Source organism: Oxyura jamaicensis, chromosome 1 (genome assembly GCF_011077185.1).
Source record: "Oxyura jamaicensis isolate SHBP4307 breed ruddy duck chromosome 1, BPBGC_Ojam_1.0, whole genome shotgun sequence".
Classification (NCBI taxonomy): Eukaryota; Metazoa; Chordata; class Aves; order Anseriformes; family Anatidae; genus Oxyura; species Oxyura jamaicensis.
Genome location: NC_048893.1, coordinates 23,675,784 through 23,693,783, shown reverse-complemented (window position 1 = coordinate 23,693,783; position 18,000 = coordinate 23,675,784). Strand labels below are relative to the sequence as shown.

The following is an 18,000-nucleotide window of genomic DNA, read 5'->3' as shown; positions in this document are numbered from 1 at the left end:
TAAAGTATATAGTTGTATAAACTAAAGTTTAGAAGATACAAAACTATAAAACCATCCTTGAGAACCCTTGCATTACAACAATCCTGCTGATGTACTTTGCGAAAAGCATGCTCTATTTGGAAAAGATACAACACTCATGACTCCCACTGCAAAAAGGACAAAATGGCAAGGTCACTTCCTCCCATTTCAATAACTGGAAAGAGATCTTTCTTAACTGGATATTCAGGAGAAATCACCATTAAGTCATAATTTTTTCTTCTCCTGAAAACATACAATCTTGATCTTAGGCACACATAAGCTGGTAGACACAACTGGCCCCTCTTACTAAGTCATTCAAGTAACTGGTGAACACTTAAAAAGAGATACTGCAATCAAAGTCCCTTTCAAAGTCTATCCCTGACACCTCTCTACACAAGAAGGCAGTGGCCAGTTACAACTATTTACATATACAAGTATGACCCCAGTTCTTGGGCATTAAGAAAGAATAAAAGTGGATTAGGCCATCTATGCTTCAACAAAAGGTCTAGCAAACTGAGGGCAGTCACAAAAGGTCCTTTAGACAGTTACAATGGTGATTTAGTCAGTGAACTAGGAGAAAGAAGCAGCACGACTCTGAGTTGAGCCTATTGTGTTTTACTCAGAATTCTGACCTGATCACAAGGTCGTGTTTCTTCACCAAAGAGGACAGCTTTTCCTCATGCTTAAGGACATCCATATGAACTGAAGTGACATTGCTGAATTTTTTTGTCAGTTGTTCAAGTTGCTCCTCCATGACAGATGCTGTTGTAAAAATAGAGCACACCGTTACCTAAATATGAAGAAGTCTAAAGCATGCCCAGGTATAACTGTGCTGTACACATGCCTCCTTCTTTCCAAAGAGAAGCAGTTGCACGGATGCTTTTTCACTAGTAGTTGAAGAAAAATAAAGCATAGAACACTTTACTTCCTCTGAAGTAGTCAATATTGTAATCGATTTCCAGTGTCAACCCATGGCAGTTGTAACTCAAGAACAAGAACCTAAGAACATTTGCTCTCAGAAGTAAAGAGCCCCAGACTGTTCTTTACTAGCAAGAACACCCACAATTATCACTATTGTGGGTGTACTTAAAACTAACCTAAGTTTAAACTGCAATTTTCTTCCTATCAGCAGACTAGGTCAACACAAATTATTTATGCAAAACTAGAAGTCATCACCCTGCTTTGATGCTGATGAAGAAGTAGGTTGGACATCTCCAAAAAAAGTACAAATATGCCTGAATGGGATGGTGGTATGGTACTTCTGGATGGGCATAGTAGTAGAGCTGTTTTTACGTTTTTCTGATCATCTTTATTTTATTTTCCAAGACCTCACATGGTAGGTTATTATTTTAGTCCAGATTAGCTGCTGCCTTCTCAACAGACGTGTCTACATCTCTGGAGATGTCCAGAGTATTAATGGAAAAACAGTTGGGAGCCGAAGTCAAAAGGAACAGACAGAAGAAAAACTTGAAAAAAAAAAAAAAAAAAAAGAGATAAAACCAAAGTAGGAGTAACAAGCAGGAACTTAATGATATCCCACATTCAGCATTACAAAACTAAGCAGCAATTCTTCTTTTCCCTATTTATTCAGTGGAAAATCAGACAACAGACTTGATCTTCACACTTTGATCTGAGAGGGATGCCAGCCCTTAACCTTTACTTGGGGGTAGACCCTTTTACCTAAATGAGTCATCTACTGGTCTGCTTGATGTAGCAAGGTGTAGGAGTGTAAACCAGAATGCCAGAAACTCACTTCAGGGCCCTAACCATATTAAATTTCTATAGGCATATGTGAGCTCACCCATTTGCTGGGGAAGCAATGTACAATTAGGAAGAGCAGTGCAGGGAGGGAGAGTGACTACTTCCCCCCAAAAACACCTTTTCTTGAAGGTTTACATCCTCAAGTGAAACAGGCTAATCAAATTGCTTGAAACAGGTAGAGTTTTTATTCTTGTTTTGATATTCACACAGAAATACATAGAAACCGGGCCTGGTACTTACCAATTTAATGAAATATTGTGCTGTGGTGACTCTAAAGGCAATATTGCAATAGAAAAAAAATGTGTGCCAAAACTGGCTTTAGATTAGTAGCATCTTGCCAGAAAACAACCATTTCCAATCAGAGCAACAATTTATCTTGAGACCTAAAGCATTTTAAGTCATTACACAGCACCATGCCTTTCTCCTGGTTTGAAATATGGTCACATTTCTAACCCAGCCATACAAATGCAGAGCTGAAGTATTTAAACAGCTTTTGACAGCAGTAGCCATTTCCACAAATGCATAGACTGTTTCACTGAAAAGCAAGAAGCTGACTAGAAGTCCTGGAGGAGAACAACTCCAGAGAAGACAACTTGCTTTTCATTTTCAGGCTATGGTCGCTTTAAGCGAGAAAGGAAAACCTTCACTAGTTCTAAGGCCTTGACATACATGTAGGTTCAACACAGTTAACTAAGAGATTTAGTAGGCAAACAAAAGAAATGTTCAGAAAAGCCCACCCTATCCTTCGTTTCACATAACCACTATACTTACGGATAAACCTCCTTTAAAAAAAAAAAGTCTTTCAAAACTCTGTTTCAGTATATTTTTAACAGAGTTCATATTTGTAGCCAAAACCAGCTTGATAGCATAAACAAAAACAATTCACCACTTCACCATTCGCCACTTCTAACATAATAAGCTAAAAATGTTCAGCTTTTGCTTAGGCAAAATATAACTAAAAGGCCCACATCCAATCTGTCTGGTTTCAATATTTACCTAGGGCTTAGTTCTACCAACCCTGCATGTGCTGATATTATCACTAAAAGGGAAAAAAAACAGTCTCCACCTCCCTCCTGCTTCCACTTGTTCTTTTCCTATTATTTTGCTTGCACTGCCATCAGCACTTACCATTATAAGGAAAGTAGAACTGAAAAAGCAATCCAGGTTAAAAGCAGCCAGTATTTGCTACATCTGACTTAAAATGAATTGGTCCCCCATCCTTGCTCACCACGCAGCCAGCACAAGGAAGGCAATGGGAACACAGCCAGGAGAAAGGAGTGGGCAATGAAGGCAGCAGGTGGGGCAAAGGCTTATAGAGAATTAAAAGCATCTGTGCCTCTGAGTTAAGGCCTTATTTCCTTATGGCCTTTCCAAAGTCAAAGGGAAATAAATATTACAAGAGGGTGATTCTCCCTACCCTACTAATCAACCTGTGCTGAGGAAACAGCACTGAGCAAAGCAGTCTACAGTTCAAAACAAGAAAAGATGATTACATCAAGGTTTCCTAATTAAAGATTTTATTCAAGGTCTTTGATCATTTGGATTTAAAGCGGTCTAGCCTAGCAGTAGGGAACCAAATGGGGCACTGTGAGGTGCATTTTACGCTTTCTGCATCTACCTGCCTGCTGGTAAATATTAGACTAAGTAACATCTTTGTGTCTCTTTCCTTCCAAGCCTTTTTTTTTTTTTGGTGGTGTGTGTGTGTGTACTATAGAAACTGCACGTTCTTAAGCTACCCAGGTAAGAGGCACCTGCTATGTTTGCACCGAGCTTGGCAAATCAGATCTTCCAGTTCACCTGGTTTCCCTTACTGCTACTGGATTGAAGGGACTTGATGCAGCCTCCCTACTGATAAGGTGATGGATGCTGCACATTTCTGTAATCCTTCCCTGTCCTCCACATCAGGCAGGACTAATAATAAGTGTACAGCTTCCTTAGAGTGCCTCTCTTCTTCCTAGTAAGTCTTTTCCCAGGAGTTAGAAGTACTATTGTTACCACTGCAAAGGGTAACAAAAGCAGCATACCATGAAAGTAGTATGAAGGAAAAAATATGTATATATAAAAAAGTAGCAACAATTTTAAAAAATACAGAAATGTGTTGTTTCAAAATAAACCTCTTCCTAGCAAAGTATCTTTCAGGCAATACAGCCTGGGTTTTAATTCTGAAATTGCAGAATCAGGATAAAGTCATCTATGAGCATAAAGAAAAGTGTTTTGGAGATGAAATATGCTACAGATAAAACCAAAACAGAGCAATACACAAACCTGGGTCAGGGCATGAAGAATGGTTACCACCACAAAACTGGTTTTAACAACAGAGGAGACTTTACTCATACAGATGTCTATAAAAACAAATTAATCTTCTTGTGTGAGGAGGAAAACACAACTGATAAACAATAAAAGAGACTGACTAGCAACAACACCAATCTCAAGTCCAAAGCAGGTTAGAAGGGAAAATACTTCTTTCTAATTTCCCTGTAGGTTACACATGCAAACAGTGAACATTTCATGAGGCTATGTCATTTTCAAATCAATTATATACTCAAAATTCTCAGAAACCTATGAAACCCTTTTCTGCAGTGCGTAACAGTAAAGGTTTTCTTTGTCAGATTTCAGAACCAGATCCATTTATTACATATGAGAAAGGCTCTGTCACGCTAGTTGGTTGGAGTAAGTCTATACAATACACAGAAGTCATTTTTTTACGTGATAAACAAGAGAAGTCTTACATACCAATTGTGATGTCAATGTTGGAATCTCTAGTGAGATATTCAAGTACAGGGCCGGAAACATATCCGGATCCAAGTACTAAAACCCTCTTCTTATTATCCACGTTCAACATCTGGGCGTACTCCCTAGGAAGTATTACAGGGAAAATTAAAAACCAGGCAGAAGAAATAAATTGTATGCTGCTAAAGCTAACAGATTAAGTATGTTTTAGTAAGTCTACAAACCAAGAGCTCTATTCAGACCAAGAGTCAAGTTTGTGGCTAGCTAACCCAAAACTGGTCAATAACTGTCTAGTTCTGCTACCGTCCTGCTGCATAACTTCTAGTTTCCTTCCTTTAATATAACCAAGATCAACTCCATCAGTCTCCACTGCTTCTCCAATTGGATTTTCAACAATTTTTTCCTCAGTTGTCATTACGTTTTCCTCTATGGCCAAATGACTGTAACCAGATCACTTGAGGACCACCAAGCTGTCTATGTCATGTTGGGCTGCCACGACTTGTCAAGGGATTACAGTCCCTGTCTTGCTTACTTTACATCAAGGAACTGCTAAATTACATAAAATCATACTAGTGAAAGCACATTTTGTTTACGTTATACTAGGTTCATATTAGTCCATCGTAGGAACATACAGAGACAATATATATATAGATACACACACACACACCAATTAAGATATGGATATATATTTTTTCCTGCCGTTTGCAGAAAAAAAGGAGGGTTTAAAACCATTGTAGCATGTTTTAACCATGCCTCTACTACTTTCTCAAATAAATGTAAGTAGTTCTTCTGTTGACTTACAATATAAAGTGTTCACATCAGATTCTGCATTTCATTTTGCCAGTCAGAATAACACAGATCAGCAATTACTTAATATGCTCTCAAAAAATGCATAAATTATAGCAAGAAAATGCATTTTATCTCACTATAGTTTTCCTTTTACCTTAAAATTTATGTTGTTAAAACTAATACTGTAAAAATATTTGTTTAAAATATTTTCATCACTATGCAGTTAAAAACTGTTTAGTAAAAAAAGTGTTTATTAGAGCACTTTTTTATTGTTGAAGAAAAGGAAGCTCTTTATTGCCCTATTGTTTAACAAAATTAACAGTGTTTTTTGAGGTTTTGTTTTTCCTACCCCACATCCTGAGAACAAATTCCAACTAATAGTTAGGGCCTTCAAAGATAAGATTTAACTTCAGAAGTGTATAAACTTCAGAAGTGTATACACAAGTTCCTCAATTTCCCTTTTATCTACCACGAGTTTACACAGGCATACCCTGCATTGTCGATATGCTAAAGGGAGAACCCTGACCTCTAGATGGCAAACTTTGCTTAGAGCTCTTGCCCTCAGAAGAGGATTAACCACATTTATACTAAATAATGGTCGTCTCGGACTTTTCAGGAGCTCTACCTGGCACCTGTAACTCAATTTTTGGTTGTGTTTTTTCAGTTCAAAAACGACCAAAATAATGAAGGATGGTGTTGCAGCTGGCCAGAGCAACGCCTGAAGTGCATAAGAACAGTAGTACTACATGATCTAAAGCATGGCATGAAGTACATATGGGTATGTGGGGGCACAAAGCCTCAAAGAATAGTATTGAAAGACTATGCTGAGTAGACAGAGTTAAAGCAATACCACATCCATCTGTCTGAAGCACATTTCTGTCTCCTGTGTCTGAGTATTCATAAAGCTTGAATTAATCTCCAAAATTGCAGATGCCCCTTTCTCCCTTCCTCTACTTTCAGAGTGTTTTTTTGTTTTTGTTTTTAAATTTTTTTTAAACTCTTTTCAACATTAAATCTGAATGGGACATAACAACATATCACCTGTCTAATCTATCTAAGTTATTACTATAGGTTATGTTACATTTTGACCTTCACAGAAGTTTTACAGATTTCGTATTTTTAAAAAAGTTAAATCATGATTTAATCCATTCACAGAAGGCCTCCTAAGCCCATCATCTCCTTTCATATGACAAACCCTAGGACCTTCCTTCTCCTACTGAAAATTCTAATAGGACATCTTCCACAATTACACCTTCTTGGGCAAAGGAAAAGAAAGAGCTCCATTCCACCCTTCATTTTAAGGAAGCAGTAGTGGTATACAGGAGCTTGAAGCAACAGTGTTGACAAAGGGGAGACTTCTCAAATAAAAGAAAGCTGGATTTTGCAGTTTTTCCTACCCTCTTACCACACTTATTTTAAACTTTTCCACTGTCTGGAATTAGATACCACTTGGATCAAATGCAGCATGTCTATCTGGAACAGGCACAAACACGAGCTGCCAAATGATCCACCAAGAGTGGGAACAGAATCCCAAAAAAGAACATCTCAGATAATTGCCAACTCTCTACCTACAAATTTAAATAATCCAGTTACGTCAGCCTCTGAACAACAGCGATACTTAGATGTCCACAGTGTTCATGGGACATGCCATAGCAGCTGTGGATGAAGAACTGGTAGCAGGTTTGAGGCAAGTGAAAGTGAAAGGATGGAAAAAAGTTCAGTAAATCAACCTACTCCTGTATTCTGATGGCACCCAAGACAGTCCAGCTGATGTAACCTGGCTAGCCTAAGTTTGAAATGTTCATGGACATTCAAAGAGAATAAGCAATTAGTCTAAATAGAGCCCTCGGGTACTAAACTAGACACAGCATTACCTTGTTAGAGTAATAACAGAAGCCACATAATTCCTGCAGGCTCTAAACAAGAGCCTATCTTTAGCTAAACCATTACACTTTAAGCAGTAAACTCCCCACTTTCATATGCATTATTTCCCAAGTTCACAAGTAAAGGGAGGGTAGTGTTAGCAGGTCTTGTTTTTCTGACAGCTAAGTGAGCAACACCAATGAACGACAACATCACATGCAATACACAGGTCTGCAGAAATACCAAAAATCTACCCACAAAAAAACCCTTGGGAAGGAAGTCTCCAGATTCTCAGGGTAGTTCACACAAGACCATGCAAATGATTATGGATAAAGCCAAAAAAACAGATTACTGTGCTGTGTGAGGAATAAGAAAATTTGTTACTGAGACAGCCTCTTGAGGTAGTCTACTAAATATCACAAGATAAAAACAACTGTAGGCTGTCATCTGTGAGAAGCAAACACCATGTTACTTCGAGTGGAAAAAGCACCTATATATAATTCATCATGCACAAATTCATAACCAGACTTCTTAAAATTCCCGAAGGAAATCTGAGAAGTTCAGTATGCAGAAGTCAACATACTATGCTTTTAGTACCCACTAGTGCATGCAGTACTTGTGGTCAGACCAATTTCAATTTTTATACAATGCATACTACAGCTGGCACTGATCACGAATATGAAGCCAGAAGTATCCACTTACTGTCAAATTAACATCTTTCATAGCTAAACCATAGTGTTTGTTAATAACAAGGAGGAGAGGGAAGGGAAGGGATATCTCAGTTATTTATACTTCTGTTAGTTTAATCCACTCAGTGCTACTTCTTTCATGTTACCACTGGCAGATAACTACTGAGACGCTCAAGATGAAGCAGTAGCTAAAGCTGTAGCTAAAGGAGTATAATGAAAAGTCAGAAAGCCTCACAGAAGCTCCTGGATACATCCACCCACAGAACAATGCCACGCATTACAGTGCTTGAGCAATACTTGAAGAAACTAGACTCAAGCTATATTAGACAGCCTTTTCAGCCATTCCTTTCAAAGGACTGCATGTTACATCCATTTTATACAGCTCAGGAAGAACATAAAAATATTGCCATGTGGTTATTTGCTGCCTCTGGCTAAAAAAAAAAAAAAAAAAGAAAAAAAAAAGTCTTGAAAACATAAGGAATAGAAAAATTACTACTTTCTAACTTCAGTGTAAGTTAGTAACAACATGTGCTAATGATTTAGACAGTGTGCATGAAGGAAGAAGATAATCAGCAAGCTAGAAGGCATTCAGATACAGTGCAACATATCAGCAGCCCACCAAAACAGAAGATAAAACAAATGCAAAAGGTGAAATAGAATGCAGAGAACTTTATTTACAGTCCTGAACTGGACTTTAAGAAAGTATGCATTACCTGCTCTCCCTCAATTTCTGGATATATTCATACTTAGCTGTCAGTGAGCCATTGGATGCAATCACTGCCTAGAAATACATGAAACAAAGTTTGAGGGATTTTTGCACCTATATGTTTTAAAGCACAGGAAGACAAGCAGACAGCCAAACTGCAAAACTTACATCTCGAACAACAGATGAGTAATTCTGGTTTTCAAGAGGTTCTGAGCCTTCAGATAACAGCTAGGGAGATAAATTATTGAAAATCAATCATTTTATTTCCCATATTTCTTTCAGAGTAAAATACCAAGTTTTTTAATAACGTTTAAGTACATGAAACAATGCCAGTATCTTGTAGATCTAAAATTATCCTGCCCCTGATCAGTGTCCTTTCACTTTTTTGAAAAGATAGGAATTCAAACAGCAGTCTTACTGTGATTGTTGAATGCCCAAAAAAACCCTCAGATTTTATATTTATTTTAATACCTTTTGCAGGCTTCATCAGCAATAGGCTACCTTCCAGAGACTCTTTCCTGCCTACAGAAAGAGTTTTTGATACTTCCCTAAGAAATCCAAGTTCCTAACATCTTGTTCACATGTTGTTTTTTGAAAGTATTGCCTCAAGACATAGAAAGATTGTTTTTAAAAATACAAAGTCCGTTATGTTCTACAGCAGATTCCTTTTAAATATATATAGGAGACCAGAAAAGCAACAAACAAGCAGACTGTCCAAGCTTTCACCTTCTTGTTGCATACATAAGATCTTACCATCTCCTCAATATATGGGAAAAGCATATCACCAAAGTACTCTGTAGCTTCTATAGGAAGCTGTGCTGGCAGATTGTCAATGGAACACATCAGAATCCCAGAGCCTTCAACACTGAAAGAGAGAACACAGCTCTTCTAAATAACTTCTTCATGGTACCTAAAAAGCACCACATTTCAAAAGTGTTTTCAGTGCATGATTTTCAATATAATGTTTCAATGTACAAATTACAGGGGAAAGCAATACAAACTAAAGGCTATCCCACCTGTCATGAATAATATGCTGGTCAGCATCATACATACAAAATGGGCTGTCAATTGTTGTACACTCCGTCATAAATTCTATAGATCCTCCAGTGTCTGCCGAAATGTCACATATTGCCAGAAGTCTAAAGCAATCAAATAAAAGATGAACAGAACACAGCATTATCCAAATTACAAACAAACATAGGTATAACAGATCACAAGTCAACAGGAGAAAAAAAAGAGAGAAACATGAGAAGAATTATGATATAGTTTCATCCTACTTAACCAACGTAGAAGTCAACACAATGACCTCCAGAAATGCAAAGGAAATCTGGACCTACTGTAGTCATAAAACTTCCATTCACATCAACAGCATCCAGATTTTTTTCCGTAACTTCTTAAAGACTAGAAGAATCCACTCATTCACCATTTTTTCTCTGTACTTCCTGTGCTGCTAACACCTCCTATTCATCACACATCCACCAATTGCCCCAAGCTACCAGTGAGCAGTCCTGTGCCAGAATGACTTCACCATTATAAGGGGAAACCGAACGAGATGGCTGCCTCCTTTCAGTTCACAGACAGCTGGCACTGGTGGAGCATTCATGAGCCTAACTCACAACCTCTGGCTGTACTCAATGTTAAATCTTTAATTCTTTATTTGTTTGGTGCCAGAAAGAAATGTGTCACGAGTGGGCAAAGAGACAAAGGCCTGCTTCCTTACCAGGACACAGAGCCATATCCTCCCAAAATACATCTTCAGGACAGTCTACCAGAGAACTATTACAGTATAGACTGGACTATTAAAGAAAGAGCGGGCTCCTACTCACACTGAAAGGAGCCTAACCCTGAATTTGCACCCCACATTCCATATTCAAAGCTATTTAGGGTTGAGAAGCATTCCAGCTACCTCCTGCAGATGTTAGAGCTGGTAAGAAGCAGTTATTGACTTGTACAAGTCAAGAGTGGAAAAAGAACTCGTCCACTCTGAAACTCTGTTCATGCATAGAAATTTCTAGCAGTAATGGTGCAGTAGGTACACATCCCAGATGTCAGAAAATGTTTGTATTGCATTCTGCACAAGGGTCAAGGGCAGAACTCCCTTGGCAGAAAGACAGATACCTGTTAATTGTTTCTACTGTGATGTTTTCAGAAACTCTGAACTGTGAAAACAACACTGCCAATCACAGAACAAAAGCAGGATCAACGAGACCTTCCGCAGCATGTAAGAAGAACATAAGAAACAAAATCACTTGCCAGACACTGTCATGAAACTGCTTAGCATTATAACTCGATGCTGCAGAATTGCTACTAGTGAAACAAGGTGCCTTACTTGTGCGGTAGCTCAGGACAGCCCTCCGGTGCACCTGCAGCAGATCTAATGGGCATGAGCAGCTTCTGAGCATCCTGTCGACTTAACAAGCGAGGAGTATGTTGTTCCCAGTATATGCCATTAATTAAACAAGTTGTGTAGGGTGCAATCTGCAAAGAAAGGTACAGATGCCCGACATTCCCATCTAGTACTTTACGAAGTTGAAAGCTCCAGGTCTAATATTTTAAATGAATGCTCTCTCAGTCAACAGATATGCAAAGGAGTACTAACTACCAACGCTCCATGGAAAACCTTTCATAAAAGAACAGAAGAGATGCTCACATCAGTGTTGAAGCGAGAAGTGTAAAGTTCTGGATGTTTATCATAGTCTACTGGATCATACATTCCATCATGCTTCCTTACAAGATGATGGTGCCGACTTAACACTGTCCCATAAACTTTTCTGAGGTCTGAGGAAAAATAATAATAATAATAATAATTAGCTGTTATACTTGGAGAAAAACGAGTTCTAATGTTTTTAATCACATTTATCATCACAGCATACCTCCGGATTGGGAAACTTCCTTTAACTCATGTGGTTCCACAAATTCACATGGCAGAGCATTGAACATTTCTTGGGCGCCCTGTAAAGCAGAAGTAGGATTCAGAATGAGCAGAGAACACAGAGATAGTGTAACACTGCTCATTTGGTCTGTGAGAACAAAAACAAAAATGCCACACACAGCTTGACAGTCCTGCCCGAGAACATCTTCAGAGACATACATACTGTTTCACACATACCCCCACTCACCAAAACAAAGCTGCCTGGACTCTGCACAAGGAATTTACATCATTCCTCATTCCTGCAGAATGCCTGGCCCACAATCTAACATCTGTTTTATATTTCCAACAGCAGAACTGAAAGGCCTCAACTCAGCCACAATAGACAGTTTTGCTGCCATTCTAAGGAACAGTTTCACTTTAGAGAAGACCCCTGAAGCCACTCCTCACCAACCAGACTATTCTAAAGGCAAAGAACTTGAAGATGACTTTCCCAAATAGCCATGACTGCAGAACACAGGCTTTTCAGATAAGCCATCATTTTTTCCAGAAGGCATTCATTTACACAGGCAATGGTTTCACGTTAGAACTGGAGGCTTGTTAACTGGTCTTTGTTGCCAAAAGTGCGTGTCTTTTCCCTACATCCTAGACAACAGCTCCAAAGTCTGGCATTTGTAAGCCACGTCAATGTTACAGAAAAAGAGATAAAAACTCCTCAAGTATTAGAAAGGTAATTCTTTCCCCATAATTTAACAGACTGATTCAAAACACCTTGTGAGCCCAGAGGGGAGAGAGGGAGACAAAAATCACACAGGTGGGAAAAGAGACAGGAGGAGTAAGTCTTAACTCATTTGTCATGGTAAGAAGTTAGCATAGCAGCCTTGTCAGGCATGATCTCATGGTAAAGGCATTTGTTTAGGGTACTTAAAAATTTTTATGGCATTGAAAAACCTGAAGTGCAAGCAAACAAAATGAACCCATCTTAACCCATTTAACCTGATGTATCAAATGCCAAAAAGTTCTATTAAAAGTAATATAGTATTTCACCCTGAAGACAGAATTCTTACCTTAGAAACATTACCAGTGCCTGTAAACACAAATGTCAAGGGCCCAACTGACTTTGGCATCAGTCCCAGAGAAATTTCATACCCAGCATCGCGTACTGCCTGCACGGCCTGACTGCTATTTCTGTAGTTATGTGCCATCCCAATGTGCTGAAATCAAAGGCACAGAACCATTAGGTGGGCTATTTTCCACATTCAAACACTGAAGATTATTCAAAGCCTGTACATCATTTTGCTGAAGAACAATATACATGTACTCTTACCATGAAGGGAGTGTGATGTCCCAGGGCTAAAAATCGTAATCCCAATCCATGCAAAATGTTGATCATTCCTATAGGTAAAAAAAAGAAAAATCACACCATCAGTGTTAATTACGAATATACGCAGTTAGAAACTGCAGAGACTGATTGAAGTCTAACATCATCCTGGATATTTTTGCTTGTGATATAATATTAATATGTTACTTATAAAGAAAGTCTATACAACACCAGAGAAGGAGAAATTCAATAGCAGGCCATAACCTTAAGCCTGCTCTTGACCTACATTATTCGTTCTAACAGTATTTAATACTTGGATATCCTTTTATCAGATGCAAATACATCAGAGATTCCAAAGAAGGAGATAATACAGAGAGCTTCTTGAAGAAACAACAAAAGTTGTTTCAAACCACAAGATGGTCAGCAGAAATATCTTTCAAAGCTCTCTTCAGTTGACCTTGACATGAAGTCTGCCTCAGGTTAGCTGAACAGATGAATGGGACTTCAAAACAAGATAAAATAGTAAGTTTGCCAGGAATCCATAGGACTATTTGGCACATAGTCTCATCAAAAGCCAGCAGCACAAAACAGAAAGCAAAAAAGCTCTTAAAAGCAATACAGCAATTAAAAATGCATTGCAAAGCCCCAGCATTCAGGAGACATACAGAACCAGAAGTATTACAGGAAGTTACTTGGTGCAAGCCTGCCTTTACTTTATGCACTATACCTGCTACACCAGCCCACTTTCCAAAGGCCACAACTCGCATTCCTTTATGATCAACCATTTTTTCATAGTCAAACAGTCGAATTTCCTGAAAATACATAGCAAATCGAATATTAAAATTTCCAGTGAATGCACAGTCAGTGGCACACTGCTTTCCTAGGAAACACCTTTTCATATGCCTTTGTCATCCTTCCTGACAGAGTCTGATAGGAATATATGAGAAAGGCAAATAATTCAGAACAAGATTTAAGTATTAAAACCTAAAAACTACATTCGTCTCTGCCCTGCCTGTTCACCCTTGGCACAGAGCACCCCCACAGGCCACTCCAACCTCTGCAAGCCATATCTCTGGCCAGGAGGTTGCTTTTGCTTGGTTTGCTTGTTTTGTGCAAATTGGCTGCATACCTCATTAAGGACCAATACTCCTCACAAGCCGGTGTTCACGCAGCATAAACATCTCCTGAGCACACCATGCTTGCAGCTCATCTGCCTTATGCACACACACATGGTAGCACTGCAAGCAAGAGATCTGCTGGGCAAAAAATACTCAGCTCCAGGCAGGGATACTGAACATGGTCCTCGTCAGCTATCTACGTGTATGCATGTTGAAAGCAACAATACAAAGCAGCAAGCTTTCTACCAGGACTAAGTTCAGTTTGAGCTCCACACTGGGCCTTGTTCTGACAGCATTTACCTGTCTTAGAATCTCATCCAAAAGGGGCATGTTTGCCTCTTGGGCTTTAATAGTGTGAGAAAAGAAGGCGTAGTTCTTTTTAGGAATTAATTTGTCCTCTGGAGGTCTCTTCACACCCACTATCAGAGAAGCCTCAGAAATGTCTTCCTGAATAATGCCACCTGCTTTGACGTAGTCCTATAAAAGACAAAATCAAGTATATGTTTGGTGTTTTTCTTTTTCGTATTCATAGCTCTAAGCACAAAAGGAACTCAGAGGACAAACAGAAAATTCTACAAAGTAGAAACCAGTTACTGCATGTGATACATTCATAAACCATGTCTTCAAAGGGGTATCAAACGTCAAACTGAATTTCTATGCTTATATACTGTTACATGAGGGTAAAACATAGTTATATATTAGCAAAGTCATTCATCTTAAATTCACAGACTACAAAGAGAACATCTCATTATAGCTAATTCTTACAGTATTACAGTAATGAACAGCCCTTTGTAACGTGTTGAAACACTTGGAAATAAGTTTAGAGAAATTTGACAAATGAGCCTGATGATGTGTGATTTTCTAAAACTGTGTAAGTCCTCACTGAAGACCAACTTCTAAAAGTATGTTTTTCCATACGAAAATTTATTTTTGCTCTCCCTTATCTCAAAAACATATTAAAATTCCACCCTCCAACATTGTACTTGTGTATCAAATGTGATCCATGCTTTGATGAAAACCAGCACTGTGTCTTAATTGAAGGATGATAGTGCAAGTGATCACTAATTCCCTACTTATGTTTCAATTTTCATCTGTTGGCTCAGATACCTTAGAGCAGTGTTACTGCTGCTACAATAATTGTAAAAGCTCCCAATCCCAAAACCCACAGCATTAAAGAAACCTCTCTTCTGATTTTACACAAGGAATGGGATTCAAGCAGGAGTGGGAATCACAATTGGAAGATGCATAATTCATTATTTTTTTTAAAATGCTTATTTTTTAGTATTGCCTCTATAAAAACAGAAGACAAAAACCCATCAGTTTTAAATGAATCCCCAAGTCTCTACTTCAAGAGCACCCACCACTTCTTTGGAGACAGATGAAAGGGAGAGTAATCAATAAAAACAACTGCATAAAAACAACTGGTGTGCCAACATTAATTACATTAAAAGGCTAAACAAACTAGTCCTTTTTCTTTACACTAGGACACAACAACTTCTCATTTAACAAAATGAGTGGTTTTCTCATGTGCATCCTTCGAGTACTACTCTTCCTGCACTAGGCTTAATAGTCGAGCTATAGTTTTGCTTATCTAACTCAGAATGGGACCTTACCTTTTCGTGGATGGCTCTCCGGTTTGATGGCTGCACCAGGACTTTGTATCCCATCTGTGTCAGTTCCTTAACATGCTTTGGTGCTAGGGGTGCTCTCCTTTCCCATGCATTAACGTCTTCTCTCCTGATTGCCAGCACAGACTTGTGATGGTGCCGACACTTGGCATGATGGAACGCACACTTACCGTTTGTGTGACTAAAGGCTCGGAGCATGGTAAAGCCTGATGGCAGCAAAGACAGAGTAAAATAACACTGCTAGACAGATGCTTCAAATGTAATTTATGCAAAAGTTCTGGTCTCCTTTAACATCTGCTGTAAAACACAAACCAGGTACTTTATACTCTAGTTACACCCTACTTTTGTGAGACAGGAATTTGCTTTCGTTCCTAAATGGCACTAAGCCAGTGGGTACTTTGGTGAATCTCAGATTAGTGGGGTGGCCTTACAGAAACAAGTTGCTTGTCCGCTTGTCGTACTGTAAATGAAGGCTTTCAGTGTGTTCATCATAACAATTTTTTAATTGCGCTGCTTTTTTCAAATAAAAAAATGCTGGAAACTTAAAAGATACCGATACATTTGCCAGCATAAGCATGCAAAGACCAACCACTTGTCAAAGCTTGCATCAAAAGCAGCAACAAGTAAGCAATAAATACACAAAAAAAAAAAAAAAAAAAAAGTAGAGCACAGGCTGTAACGCAAGCAGAAAAGAAAGAAGGGAAAGTCCAACATGTGAAACCAATGCTAAGTATGTGTACATAACTCTTACACAAGTCGAAAACCGTGGAAGATAAGGAAGAGACCACAGCCATCTGCTTAGCAGAGATTGTATATGTGGTCAGGAGTAGAATGTTTTTTTCCTAATTAAAGTTTTATGCAAAGTGGAAAAGCTTCCTTGGGAGAGATTCCATGGCAGAGGATTATCCCTTTATTTCCTCTCTCCTCTCCTTCACTCCCATATTCCACTGCTCAGCTCTGCTCCGAATGGCAAGGTGTCAGCACCACATACCTGGGAGTCTAAGGACTTCAGGTGTTCATGTGATTAAATGATGGGATCTCAAACACGGGGGCTTTAAAGATGTGAATTTCCTATTCAAAGCAATTTTAGCTGATGGAAATAGCTACTTAGACCTCTGATATCCCAATCACTTGGAAAATCCTGTTTGTCCTCACGCCTCTATCTTGTAAAAAAATCTACACCTAAGCCTTAAAAGGTCCTATCTAACTCCAGGCTCGCTTAAGGAGAAAAACAGTCTGCTAAAGAAGGCATGAGCAGGAGCACACAGTCCTCTGTGCTATCTCTGCAGGGGCATTCCTACCGTCACCACACTCGTCCACCTGCACAAGCTGCTGTCCAGAGGCCGGGGCTGTATGATTCTGCTGCAGATCAGCACGCTCAGAGGGTCCTCAGGGAGCCTGCATGTGTCTCGTCAAGCTGGGAAAAGCTGGTTGCCCACTGCTACCCTGCAATACGACATCAGGAGCGGTCAGCATGGAGAGCTGGCTGCCCACACCCAACCCCACAGATCTATGGGGAGAAAAACGCTGGAGCCAGACAGGGGAATGGGGCCAGCAGGCAAACACTCGCCGTGACCTCTGGCAGGCCCAAAGCTCGCAGCCAGGCCTCCTGGTGCGTGCCCAGGCTTACCCAGCGGGGCTCCCGGCCGCACGGCTGGGGCTGGCACCGACACTGCGGCAGCACCAGGCGATGGAGCGGGGCAAAACACGGATATATGTTAAAAATAATAATAATATGTTAAAAAATAGAGAGGTATACATTTAAAATAGTATGTTAAAAATATGGAGGCATATATTAAAAATAGTACGTTAAAAATATAGATAGACGTTAAAAATGATCATAATACGTCAAAATACAGAGGTATGCATTAAAAATAATAGTAGCATATATTAAAGAGTAATAATTTGTATTATAAATGATGTAATTATGAGTAAACAAACAGCAGGGACGCACGGGGCGGCAGCACACGGTTGCCGAGCGGGCCGGCCGCCCTTCCCCAGGCGGATTTTCCCGGAGGGGCCCCGTTCACCCGCCGCCATCCCCCCGAAGCGCGCTCCGGGCGCTGCCACCGTGCCCTGCCCCTGCCCCGGCCGAGCCGCGGAGGGCCGCGGGCGGGGGCAGCCCCGGGCAGCGCCGTACCTACCTCGGGCCGGCCGGGCGGGGGCATGGCGGCGCTGCCCCCCCGCTCCCTCCGCCCGCCGCTGCCGCCGCCGCCACGGCCCCGCCGCCGCCACGGGGCGCCAGCCAACCGCCGGCCGCCCTCCGGCTACACCCTCCGCCGGCAGCCAATGGCGAGCGCCCGCGGCCTGGCGTCACGGCGGACGCCGGCAACGCCTCCTCAACGCCCCCTCCCCGCAACCGGTTTCTGGAAGGGAGGGGGGGGGGGGGGTCGGAGAACCCTCGCCTCGCCGCTCCGTGCATGTCCCGAGGGCAGGTGGCTTTCTACTCAGCTTGGTCGCTTTTCTGTAAAACATGCCTTTTGTCATCCACGGCTTCTCGTATTTAAA

General features: G+C 40.3%; 1 protein-coding gene across 4 annotated transcripts in view; it reads right to left on the bottom strand.

Annotated features, from left to right (window-relative positions):
• The window catches only part of AASS (aminoadipate-semialdehyde synthase), a 30,924-nt gene extending 13,157 nt beyond the window's left edge, over positions 1-17,767 (bottom strand). Inside the window, exons 1-16 of one of the 4 annotated variants that reach the window (XM_035315472.1) lie at positions 17,637-17,767; positions 16,794-16,938; positions 15,478-15,698; positions 14,165-14,341; positions 13,474-13,558; positions 12,753-12,820; positions 12,493-12,639; positions 11,430-11,508; positions 11,207-11,334; positions 10,886-11,034; positions 9,573-9,695; positions 9,310-9,421; positions 8,725-8,784; positions 8,564-8,631; positions 4,513-4,634; positions 651-780 (exon numbers count right to left, since the gene is read on the bottom strand). In XM_035315472.1, coding sequence (XP_035171363.1) covers positions 651-780; positions 4,513-4,634; positions 8,564-8,631; positions 8,725-8,784; positions 9,310-9,421; positions 9,573-9,695; positions 10,886-11,034; positions 11,207-11,334; positions 11,430-11,508; positions 12,493-12,639; positions 12,753-12,820; positions 13,474-13,558; positions 14,165-14,341; positions 15,478-15,690 — 1,661 coding nt within the window. In that variant the 5' untranslated portion in view covers positions 15,691-15,698; positions 16,794-16,938; positions 17,637-17,767. Of the gene's footprint in view, positions 1-650; positions 781-4,512; positions 4,635-8,563; positions 8,632-8,724; positions 8,785-9,309; positions 9,422-9,572; positions 9,696-10,885; positions 11,035-11,206; positions 11,335-11,429; positions 11,509-12,492; positions 12,640-12,752; positions 12,821-13,473; positions 13,559-14,164; positions 14,342-15,477; positions 15,699-16,793; positions 16,939-17,433; positions 17,597-17,636 lie in introns of those variants that run through there. The other 3 variants (XM_035315470.1, XM_035315471.1, XM_035315473.1) reach the window with 3 other exon arrangements.
• Positions 17,768-18,000: the final 233 nt, after the last annotated feature.